The sequence below is a fragment of the Engraulis encrasicolus genome, chromosome 13 (genome assembly GCF_034702125.1).
Source record: "Engraulis encrasicolus isolate BLACKSEA-1 chromosome 13, IST_EnEncr_1.0, whole genome shotgun sequence".
Classification (NCBI taxonomy): Eukaryota; Metazoa; Chordata; class Actinopteri; order Clupeiformes; family Engraulidae; genus Engraulis; species Engraulis encrasicolus.
The window spans coordinates 4,001,688-4,014,490 of record NC_085869.1 but is presented as its reverse complement, the minus strand read 5'-3'; the positions used below and the strand labels follow the sequence as shown (position 1 = coordinate 4,014,490).

The window sequence follows — 12,803 nt, the reverse complement described above, 5'->3', positions numbered from 1 at the left end:
TGTTTATTTTCGTTCCCCAGAGCAAACCAAAAATATGTTTTTGACATGTAACTCAAATATACAAGAAAACACAATGTAAGTCTAACAAAGGAAATTACTGAACATCCATATGCCTTGCTGGATCCGACAATAAAATTTCCTTGACATCACATGCTATGTCTTCAAGTGCAAGCCAGCGGAGAAAGTATCACCTTGTATCCAGTCCTCACATGCCGTCTGGTCAATATCAGTATGGACTCCTACAGTATATTCAAAACTAATTGTTGATTACCTGCACATATCAACATAGTTGTTTATGTTCTGAACCTTGTAGACCTGCTTCATGTGAATTTTGTTTCTTTCAACTAGCCGTGATATTGCAGAGATACTCACATTATTTATATTTGCAAAGGTTCTGCCATGTTCTATTAGGCCGGGAATTTCCTGCAGCCTTATTGTTAGCCATCACCATTCAGAATGTGGGTCTTCTCTGCCACCTGCTCTCAGAATTCTAGTAATTCTGTAAAGTAGCAATCCCATCACTTGTACATTACTGTATTTCACACATTACAGTCAGTATATACTATATTGTCTTTCGTGTACACTGTCTCTGTATATATTTGCTACACTGCGCTGTTGAGTATGAAATGACTTTACATACCGGTTCTCAGCGTGAAATGTTCTGCTTATGCTCTCTAGAGTATAGCGGCTCAGATTGGGTTGTAGCTCATGCCATGGTTGATGACAACGAATGTGTCATCTGTGATTATGTGTATATGCCTTTGCCTCCTTTCTTCCTTTCCTCACCCTCCTCTGATCCTCACTCTTCTGGTGTTTCTTTCTCCTTCCATTATTTTCTACACAGAAAGCTTACCTGTGACTTATTTATACAGTATGCTGGTTGCAAAGTGAAGAGATTATCTAAAGGTGTTTCCCCCTGTCACATGTTGTGTAATAATTAGTATTGTAGTGTACAAAATATCCACGAGTGTGTACATTTTTTCTAGGAGTGTGTTCATATTTTGCAAATTGTGTGCAAAGCAGTGAGTTGTGTTTACAGTTATGCAAAGTGTGTTTTATAACATTACAAACTGAGTGCTAATCAGTTTGTGTGCTATCAGTTTGGCTGATTTGGTTATAGGTTTGTGCATCTGTGTGAGGAGTTCAGCAAAAGCAGCCAAAGGTTACAAAAAATGTGCTTTAGCGAACAGAAAAAACTGTTAAAAAATTGCACTAATGTATTGTAAAATATTGGGTAACCACATGAAAGTTATGTCTTGTATAAAATATTTTTGAGTTCAAAAACTAAACAAATGTGTTTTCTCCTTGCATCCACTCATTTTTCATCAATATGACATGCAATGTGTGTCCTTATGAGGTGATGATTTCAGATTGTAAACCGGTATGAAGAGAGTTTGCCCATGTGATGAGGAAGTGAACATAGTATGGCAGTTGATTGTAGTGTTGTGAATGACAGTGTGTTCCATGAGAAACCCAGTGTTTTTCTTTATGAAAGTTGAGTGTAATCCAGAGAATTGTGTGTAATGGTGTGAAAAGAGTGTGTTTTAAATCTGGAATTTGAGTGTTAAGTAGGAATTGTGTTTAGTGTTCAGTGACATTGGTTAAGGGAGTTGGGAAATGGGTGAGATGTTCCGAGAATTGTGTGTGAAGTACCAGAACTTGTGTGGAGGCAATCGAGAAAAACTGTAAACCAAAGCAAAATATACTGTATCTCAAACAGTACACCACTCTAAATACTACAGTGTGTAGGTGAGCTTATGTACCTTTTTTGTGTATTGGTTATATTCACAAATTTTCAAACATCTAAATATGATATAAATATGGGGTTACATCAACATGCTATAATGACAATTATAACAACGTAGTCAATATAGGCTACTTTGTTTGGTTATGAGGTATGAGGTATTCACGAAATATAATACATTTCCACAGACACACTATGCAGCTGACATCTACATGACATCATCAAAATTATATCATGTTCAGTCAGTGCTTGCTTGGTTGTGTTGACACTATTTCTACAAACTATCATGTTCACATTACCTAACATGTGATGATGAAGACAAAAGACTACTCTTGGCGGCATGTATCAGGCTAGGTTTTACAGTATGTGAGTCAGTCAATGCCATATTCCATATTCTACACTTTAGTACCATTGTGCTATTCGCCTTGTTTAGCATACAAGCAATCAAAGTAAAACAAATAAATGCAAAATAAAACCAATGCAATGTAATATAAAGCATGAAACTTTGTAGCATGGCAGAATAGTGTTCAATTTTGAAAGCATGTGTTTTATTGTCTGTGTCTAAATCTTGTCATACATCAGTGTGTTTTGTTTTTTTAACAGATGTGTTTTCACAATGACACTCTGAGATTTTATTTTTGAACAAAGTGTCTTGTGTATGAAATTGTGTGTAGACAGCTGGAGTCTGTGTGTTGCGTAAAGGAGCAAGTGCCTTGCTAAACTGGTATGAAAGTGTAATGCTTGACTTTTGTTTAAAGTCAAGCAATAAGTGTTTAAGTTATGCACCAACAACTTAACGATATGCTACTTTGGTTTAAGCATCTGCCTATAGTGTTTAAGCAGTAGGCAAAAACTGTAACTTACCAGCCCACTTCACAATCTGATTAAGGGAATTTCTGTCTTTAGATGCGTCCCAGCATCTCTATAAGAGGGTCTGTCTGTCCGTCCGTCCGTCCGTCTGAAACGCATTTGTCTGAAACGCATTCCTTCAATTGTTCCTTACTGTGGCCACAAGGCGGCAGAGTTGCCATTTTGGACCGGAGCGAATGCGTGCAAGCCAATTGTTCCTTACTGTGGCCACAAGGCGGCAGAGTTGCCATTTTGGACCGGAGCGAATGCGTGCAAGCCAGAACATAGGCGGCTGATGGCATTGTGAGACAACTGAGGGGGGCATTCAATTTTCGCCATTGTTTTGCGTTTGGACAATGGGAGGCAACTTTATTTTGGTTCGTCAGAAACTCGCGGAAATTAACGATTTAGAAGTCGGCAGGCAGTTTTTGACACAGATGTTTGTGCTCGGATAGAGAGGCGTTTGCATTGCATAACGCTCCACGGCATGGAACCGTAGTTAGTTGACAGGCGACCCGCAGCGCATACAGCTCTTCCTCTAAACGTTGACCTGTAACATTTGGTTATAGCTTTTCTCCTTTCAAAACATTTACATTTTCCTTTGTGCGTGGATAGAGGGGCGTTTGCATTGCATAACGCTCCACGACATGCAACTGTAGTTGACAGGCGACCCGCAGCGCAGCTCTTCCTCTAAACGTGGACCTGTAACATACATTTGGTTAGCTTTTTTTTCTTTCATAACATTCACATTTTCCTCCGCTTTTCTCCAGTCCACAAACTCGGGTTCAGAGGTCTGTGTGTAGCCTACGAGCCTCCCTTTTAATATTCCCAGCGAGTTTACTTCTGCCTTTTCAGTAGTCAGTTTGCGCTGCGCATTGGAGCATGGTGCTCGAACTACAAGTAGACATCTGGGCCATTTGACATACGGTGTGTTAGCCTACTCGTAACCTACAGGGAGGTTCTTTCGTTGGCGGGCTCGTACCCCACAGGTGCTTTTCGCTGCGCTCAGAGAGAGCACAGGACATAACGCGTCTTTCGTAATTGCTTTGTAGTCGTTTGAATTTGGTAAACTCTGGCACGGGAGCTCACTGCTTTCTGCCTTGACGGTGAAGCTGGTTTTGAAAAATAAGCGCATAATTCACCTAAAGGGTGAACCCATAAGCACGTGATTCACCCAAACGATTTTATTTATTTATTATTTGTCGATGTTTAGATTCTTTCCCACATGCACATGATGCTGAAATGGCGTGATACTAAAGGTTGATACTAATACATGTCTGGTCATTTGTAATGTAGCCTACTTCATCTATGTGAAATTTGAAATCATATGGTTCTTTTCCAAATCCAAGAATAAGCTTATTATAGCCTAAACTGCAAAAAATAAAGCCATGTCTTGCCATTTTGCTGCATGCCACATTATTTGGAGTGTCCATGATGACCAATAAACAAAAAGTACATCCTCAGGGGGGCGTTGACAGGTTAGGAGGAGGCCAGGGGGGTGTTTGGGGGAAAAAAATTGCATTGTTGGAACTGGCATAGAGGGACGCATCTGTTGTCCGCCTGTCGGCCTTGTTGAGGGGTAAGTTGCTGAACCATGATACAAGGCTAAAGGACAGACTTGACTCAATAAAACATCTGTAAAACATGGTTAGCAGCTTTTTATCTATATGGAAGGATGACAGCTTCCTTAGGCAATGTAGGCGCTGGTTCGCCTTTTTATACCCAGATTCACAGTGTGCCACAAAGGTGAGCTTACTGTCGATTGTGGTCCCAAGATATTTATAATTGTCAACACATGTGTAGGTGTGTTTGTGTGTGTGTGTGTGTGTGTGTAGGCGCATAACCATGGTGTGTGTGTGTGTGTGTGTGTGTGTGTGTGTGTGTGTGTGTGTGTGTGTGTGTAGGCGCGTAACCATGGTGTGTGTCTGCTGTACGGGTCTCTACACTACAACTCCTCCGTGGCCGTCATCAGTGTCAACTCCTCCAGTCACCCCTCTCTCTGCTGCTTCGTCACCGCCATCCCAGCTGCCACCTGCGTCTTCAGCTTCCTACACATGCTCATAGGGGTCTGCTCATGCTGTATATGTGCTGACGTGAGGTGAGGAGTAGTGTTTGTGTGTGCATGTGTGTGTCGTGACGTGAGGTGAGGAGTAGTGTGTGTGTGTGTGCATGCGTGTGTCGTGACGTGAGGTGAGGAGTAGTGTGTGTGTGTGTGCATGCGTGTGTGTCGGCCACTTTGGGTTTGAATCAGGGCTTTGAACCGTTATTTTTTTCCAAATGGTTCGTTCCGAACAGAAACGGAATTATAACGTTTCCGGTTATGAGTTCCACCAACAAATTGACATCCCGAACCGGTTAGAACAAAAAAAATACTGTTCCCGGAACGGTTAATTTCGTTCCTCTCAGGAAGAAAATTCTTGGTGCGCTTTAAACGCGATTCTCTGCAATGTCTAACAGTGATGCAAAGGAAACTCGCCCCTTTCGTATGATAGTGGTTTCTCTTATTTAAGAGTATTTATTTGTGGAGTGGAGTAATTTATTTGTGGAGTGGAGACTTTGTAATCCCTCTCTCCATTCAGTCAGCGAATGTCTGATGTCACACAGGACGTGAAACTCAGCCATCATGGTAACGTGCACAGGAAAATCATTACTTTTTTTGTTTTGTTTGAGGAACGGTATTAACCGGTTACCATTATTTTTAAATAAGTGTTCCCGTTCCAGAACATAAAAAATGATGTTTCCGGTTTCGCTTCTGTTCCTTGTGAAATACAAAAAGTTCCCGGTTTTCGTTTTCGTTCCTTGAACCGGTTCAAAGCCCTGGTTTGAATGCTGCTGCTATGATGATTAGGGAGTGTGGTTTACTTATGTAATGTTGACAAAACTGTGCTAGTTGGCATCCGATATGCCATGTTCAGACCAGGAGCGAACTACGCTGCCTGGTAGCAGTGGTAGCAGAAGAAGTTTCGCCTTGAATTCGCTGTATTCGCTCTGGACGCGACATTAACACGTTTGAATTAGCTAATCACATAACGGCTCTGGCTTGATAGCCTGGGACATTCGTTGATATGTACATTCCAATTGGTTTTCACCGAACCGTGTCATAGCTCATTACCATAAGATTAGTTTGACTTCAATGGTTAAAATTTGCTCTGGACGCTCTAGAAGCTTCGCCCCTGGCGAATTCGCTCTGGTAGCACCGGTCGCATGCCCTCCATAGAGAAATAATAACTTCCGTCGCTCCGTTCGCGTTGGTCGCTCCTGGTCTGAACAAGGCATTACACTAGCAAAGTCCGGAGTTAGTAAAAATTCAACTTGAGCCTCATATAGATAGGGGTATTGACTGACCTATCAGATCATACCTGTATTGATGCTGTGTAGGCCTATACAAAGACGTGAAGTGAATAGATTGTATGTTTAGGTAGTGCTCTTGTCCTGCTCACTGTGTGTGTGTGTGTGTGTGTGTGCGTGCGTGCGTGCGTGCGTGCGTGCGTGCGTGCGTGCGTGCGTTTTCAGGGGGTGCCCATGCCGTGTGGTGACAGGAATGATGTGTTTACTCCTCTCCTTCTTCCTGCTCATCACTGGCTGCGTCCTCAAGATCGGCACGGACCAACTCTGCCATTCCTTACCACCCACACTCTTCCACAGGTGAGCACTAGAACAGCGGTTCCCAACCTTCTACAACGTGGGACCCACTCGAAATTGTCACAAATGTTAAGGGCCCATTTCTGACCCAATAAAGATAAAACTCAAATAAATCAATAGCAACACACACCACAATATGATTATAATTCGTAGAAAATGATTTCACGGCCCACTTGGATTACCTTCAGGGACCACCAGTGGGCCCCGGCCCATAGGTTGAAAATCACTGCATTAGAATATATTATGCCAGAATATGTTAAGCCATTCTCTAACAGCCACAATTTAAAGAAATACTAGAATACATGTACAGGGATATTACGCCAGGATATGTTATGCCATTCTCTAACAGCCACAATTTAAAAGAGTACTAGAATACATTACGCCAGAATATGTTATGCCATTCTCTAACAGCCACAATTTAAAAGAGTACTAGAATACATGTACAGGTATATTATGCCAGGATATGTTAAGCCATTCTCTAACACAACCACAATTTAAAAGACTACTAGAATATATTACGCCAGAATATTTTATAGAAAATGAAAAGAAGGCCGCACACTCTGCTTCATGTTTACCTTCGCCGAGACAAAGTCGTATGTGTATTTGTTGTGTATTTTTTTTGTATTTATTTATTTGTGAATGATGATGTTTGTACTTTGTATAACTCAGACAGAACTGAGCCGATTTTTATGAAATTTAGTGGGATGATTGGTCATGACCCAAGGAACAATCGATTACTTTTTGGGAGTGATTGGGTCAAAGGTCAAGGTCACGAAAAGGTCAAAAACGTAAATTGAGCCGATTTTTATTAAATTTAGTGGGATGATTGGTCATGACCCAAGGAACAATCGATTACTTTTTGGGAGTGATTGGGTCAAAGGTCAAGGTCAAGGTCACGAAAAGGTCAAAAACGTAAATTGAGACGATTTTTATGAAATTTAGTGGGATGATTGGTCATGACCCAAGGAACAATCGATTACTTTTTGGGAGTGATTGGGTCAAAGGTCAAGGTCACGAAAAGGTCAAAAACGTAAATTGAGCCGATTTTTATGAAATTTGGTGGGATGATTGGTCATGACCCAAGGAACAATCGATTACTTTTTGGGAGTGATTGGGTCAAAGGTCAAGGTCAAGGTCACGAAAAGGTCAAAAACGTTTTTCTTTGCCAAGCACTATATGCCAGAACAACGTGTGCATGCTGAATTGAATAAGAGGTCAAGACTGGGCCAAAAATGTAATATTACGATATTCCGGTCCGATTTAAATGAAACTAACACCAAAATTTGGAGAATGTTATGCCCCACACTCTGAAGATGGCCAGAAAAAAAATAAGTGGCGTAGGCGAAGGTTTGCGCTCTACCGAGTGCCCGTTGTAGTTTATTGGTGAAGTGACATTTCGGCCGTCCGGCCCTCTTCAAACTTACTTGATATGCTCAAGAAGCCAGCACCTCAAGAAAGACTTTATTGGTGTGCGATACCTCTTTTTTTCTAAAATTTCGCCATTCGCCATTCTTTACCACTGCCACAATTCAACAGGTGAGAAGAATATAAATACTCTCCGTAGACTGGAGTAGAATAGAGTAGAGTAGAGCTGTGCCACTCGTTACCAACAACACACTTCAAGTTATTAATGTAAATCACAATAGAGTGCAATATACGTAGTACAGTACAATTCTGTCGCGATAGATGCACACACACACGGACATGCACATAGGGGAAAAATAGTGTGTAAAAGTATAATCTCTGAGGAATCTCTGAGGTGAGTTTATATACGGCATCCCCCCACACCAAAAGTGTCCTTCTTGCTGTCTGGCTAGGGCCAGTGGCACCACGGGGGATGCCACATCCTCAGTGGGGGGAGAGCTAGCACAAACAGGCCCAAACTCTCCTTGAAGTAGCATCAACAGTGTAACAGTGAGTCATTCAATAATCTCATATGTTACAAGTGTGTGAATTGTGTGTGCAGGTGTGAAGATGCTCAGGACGTTCATTGGACGATGCCCAACAGTGGACACCAGTTCTACACTCATCTGCACAGTGCAGAGGTAACACACACACACACACACACACACACACACACACACACACACACACACACACACACACACACACACACACACACACATACACACACACACACACACACAAACACATGGTACCTCAGAATTTCATCTGAATTTATTTGTTCAACACAAATCTATTTGCCATGTGTAACTGCAGAGATACACCAGCGGCGACGCGATTCAAGCGACAGAGTGCAGCAGCAAGCGATACGAGAGATTGAGGAGACAAGAGTATGTCCGTACAGGCAGAAGGCAAAGCATTCAAGCATTCCCATTGGCTGTGGTCACTGACCTCTATAACAGTGGTTCCCAACCTATGGGTCGGTACCCAACCTGTGGGTCGCCAAAGATCCACAGTGGGTCGCGAAGCGCTCTTGATTTTAAGGGGTTTAATTTCAATACCATATATAGCCCATGTTGAATAAACGACAAAGCATTTAAACAAATATATGCATTGTAGCAACAAAATGTAAGGGATACATTAAACAGTTATATAACACTGATTCTTGAGAAAGGGGCTAAAACAGGTTGTAATGTTGACAGAAAAAAACAAAGTGAATTACAAAATGATATGGTATATCCTCGTAGACTAAGGTCTTGGCTTTTCAGAAATGCACAAGGCCAATCTCTCCATTATGTATTTTTTTCAGAAATCAGACTTTTCTCCGATCATACCTTGTTTTTTGTCAACACCGTCAGACACAATTAAAAGTTATTAAAATTGTATTGATTTGGTTGCATATGTATCTTGAGTTTTTAAGTGATTATGTGTATTTTTTGGTTCACACATATGCCTTTAAATGTTGAAAATTCACTTTTGTTCTATTTTAATACTGTTTCATGTGTTCTAATTTTAAAATACGTACCGTCATACGATGCTTACTTAACACCTAAATACAACAAACAATTTTTTGTAATTTCACAAATATTCGTGTAGGCTTAAATTGGCTATTCCTTTGATATTTCAACAACTCCTAAGGAAAATGTTGTAAGCACATTCCTTTAAAATGTCCAAAACTCCTTCTTACGGTGGTGATTTAAGAACTGACGGTGGTGACAGTAATCTGAGAGTGGTGAAAGTGGCCTAATTAGTACCTGCATTTAGCAAAATAAATAGCCCTCTCAAGTCAATGGCATCTTGCATAAACACTTTATTTTTGTGTGTGCACAGTATGAGCATGTGTTTTTACTTCATTAGTTAGATTATCTAGGAAGTAAGCCACTGGTTGTTGAAAATGTGGTAAAAACAGCGTTTAAGTTGTTCAAATCCAAAATAAAGAGGTGTATTATCATAGATGTAGGTCTTGGCTGTGCAGGGAATGCATTGGCCAAGCTCCCCATGTTTAACATTTTTCATAAAATGGGCTCTTTCTTGTTTTGTCAACAGCGGCAGACAGAATTAGAAGTAAAAACACATGTTTACTGTATTAAAGTGAATTACTTTAACAATTCAACATAACTGTAGATACTTATTGTATGCATATTCTTAAAACGTGTCAAAAACATGTGAAACATGTGTTTTTTGGTGAACTCCATCAGATGTCACCACCGTCAGGTTTTCTGACAAAAAAACCTCCAAATGCACCTCAGTGGTGGCTAGAGTATCATTTTGGATCACAATTATTACTAACATGCCTAATAATGTTTCATTAACCAGCACAATTTAGTAAAATATGGAACAACATGATGAGCAGAACAAAATCTGACGGTGGTGACATCTGACGGTGTGAGACAAAAAAACACTCTTTTAAATATTATGCATTGTTTGTTCACATTAGCTCTGTTTCTTGGGTGCTTCATACCTTTTCTGAAAAAAATTATATTTATTAACATTAATGTAATACAATACTATTAAAACCCCCGACGGTGTTGACAGTTTATGGTTGGGACAGTACCAGTGTCCAAACAAATTAACAAATTGAGGACAAAATAGTAAACTTACAGGAGCTTCAGTGATGGTGAAGTATGCAGTAGAGCTAAAGGTTTGAAAAGGGGTTCTCAGTAATGAAAATTACCTTGTGCATACCTGATTTTATTGTCTTTTAGAAAAAATCTGACGGTGGTGACCAATATGCTGGACACATTTTGAGCAATTAGTAAATAATAGTAAATATTGTTTTACATCCACTATGTGCACATCTGTAGAACCACTTTAATATGGTCTTCCACATCATGGTGATATTGTTCAATTCTGTTAGTGATTTTTGTATTTTAAGTCAATTGAAATGATGATGCCAGTCCTTGGGACAGGCGTTTTTACAGGGTGTGGACAGGTTTATAGCCATGAAAAGTAATAAAATTACACTTAAATATTTCAAACAATTGTGTATTCGTGTGACATACCCCTTGGCCATTACCTGGGTTCATTTTGTTTGTGAAAATCTAGTTGATTTTAAACAGAATTAATATTTTACTGCAGGGACATGTTTTTGCTTAACTTTCAAGAATCAGTGACCTGTAATTGATATGCTCTCCTTTTTCCTGACATATCTCCTTTCCTCTCCTCTCCCCTCATATACCCTCTCCTTTCCTTTCCTTTCCTTTCCACCCCTCTCATCTCACACCCTCTCCTCTCTTCTCCTCTTTCCTTTCTTTCCTCTCCTGTCCTCTCCTTTCCTCTTTCTTTTCCTCTCCTCTCCTCTCTCCTCCCAACTCCTCTCCTATCGTTCCTTTTCCTCCTCTCCTCTTCTCTCCTCTCTCCTCTATCCTCTCATTCTCCTCTCCTTTTCTCCTCTCATCTTTATTCCTCCTCTCCTCTCCTCTCCTCTCCTCCCAACTCTTGTTCTCTCCTCTCCCCTCCCCACTCCTCTCCTCTCCTCCTCCTCTCCTTTCCCTCTCCTCTCCTCTACCCTCTCGTTCTCCTCTCCTCTCCTCTCCTCTCCTCTCCTCCCAACTCTCCTCCTCTCCTCTCCCCTCCCCACTCCTCTCCTCTCTGCTCTTCTCTCCTCTCCCCCTCCTCTCATTTCCTCTCCTCCCAACTCATCTCATCTCCTCTCCTCTCATCTCCTCTCCTCTGCTCTCCTTTCCTCTCCCCTCCCCTCCCCTCTCCTCTCCTCTCCTCTCCTCTCCTCTCCTCCCCTCCCCACTTTTCTCCTCTCATCTCATTCTCCTCTCCTTTTCTCCTCTCTTCTCATCTCCTCCTCCTCTCCTTTCCCTCTCCTCTCCTCTACCCTCCCAACTCTCCTCCTCTCCTCTCCCCTCCCCACTCCTCCTCTCCTCTCCTCTACTCTCCTCTCTCCTCCGCTCTCCACTCCTCTCTCCTCCACTCCTCTCTCCTCCACTCCTCTCCTCTCCTCTCCTCTCCTCAGCTGTGTGTGTGGGTGAGCCTGTGCTTTCTGCTGGTGTCTGGGTTCTTGGCGTGCCTTCCTCGTGGGGACGGAGGGGGACCTGGTGAGACCAGCGGGGGGCCCGTGGTCTCAGGACCAAGCCTGGGATACGGCAGCGGGGGGACAAGCCCTTTCACCCTGGGAGACCACTTGCCATCCTTTGACTTTGACTTTTATGACTCCGACTGAGCTCATGTCTGGCGCTGTGGTGTTACATGACTTACATGAGTCTGACTGCTGCATGACACTACAGTTCGCCTGTGACTCCTTCGGCAATTTACAGTATGGTAAATGGACTGCATTTATATAGCGTCTTTCCACTACTTTGAGCACTCAAAGGGCTTTAAATTGCATGCCTCACATTCACACACCGGTGGCCTTGGCTGCCACGCAGGGTACCACCCTGCCACCAGGAGCAACTTGGGGTTAAGTATCTTGCTCAAGGACACAACGATGGAGTCAGGCCCAGTGGGGCTTGAATCTGCAACCTTTGGGTTGCCGAACGGCTCCTCTACCACCTGAGCTACCACCGTCCCAGTATATAGCCGGCATGGTCTGGCTATTTGATGTATGATTGTTGTTACTATTATGACTGTGGGTGACCAAGACTACAACTATTATAGGCCTATGGCTGGCATTGAGTTTTGACTTCGCTGTCTGATTGTTCTGTGACTGCTACTCTATGTCTGTGACTGTTACTATGTCTGTGACTGTTACATTTATAGCTACAGTATTTGATTGGAATTGACATTTGACTTGTTTAACTGTCACTGAGTTGTTTGATGAGCTGCTGGAGACCTGCTGGATACGGGGACCATGTGTAATCTAGTCAAAACGGGTCAGATGCGCACACAGAAACAGTTATTGTGGGAGCCGGATATTACGTAAAGAATGCATAAGGAAAAAAACAAGAAAGAGTTCAGATGCAAAACCCCTAACTCCATTTCTGAAGACCTGCACTTCTATATTTTTAGAGAACCCCGTTGTTGGTTTGGTTTACATTCATGTACTTGATGATACATATAAATAGTTATATTGCATACATAAAATTAAAAAAATATGCAATTTTGATAGCTTTGTATTAAATAAAAATGAATTAAGATTATTTTCTGAAAAGGCACTTAGGGGGGTTTGCATCTGAACTCTTCAAATATCCGCACAAAGCTCCCTTGCTGTGAC

General features: G+C 41.8%; 1 protein-coding gene across 1 annotated transcript; it reads left to right on the top strand.

Moving 5' to 3' along the window:
• The first annotated feature begins 6,090 nt into the window (after positions 1-6,090).
• On the top strand, positions 6,091-11,813 carry LOC134461468 (transmembrane protein 179B-like). The gene is made up of 3 exons (XM_063214397.1): positions 6,091-6,238; positions 8,202-8,280; positions 11,607-11,813. Exons 1-3 carry the CDS (start codon positions 6,135-6,137, stop codon positions 11,811-11,813), a joined length of 390 nt encoding a protein of 129 aa, XP_063070467.1. The 5' UTR covers positions 6,091-6,134.
• The last annotated feature ends 990 nt before the right edge of the window (positions 11,814-12,803 follow it).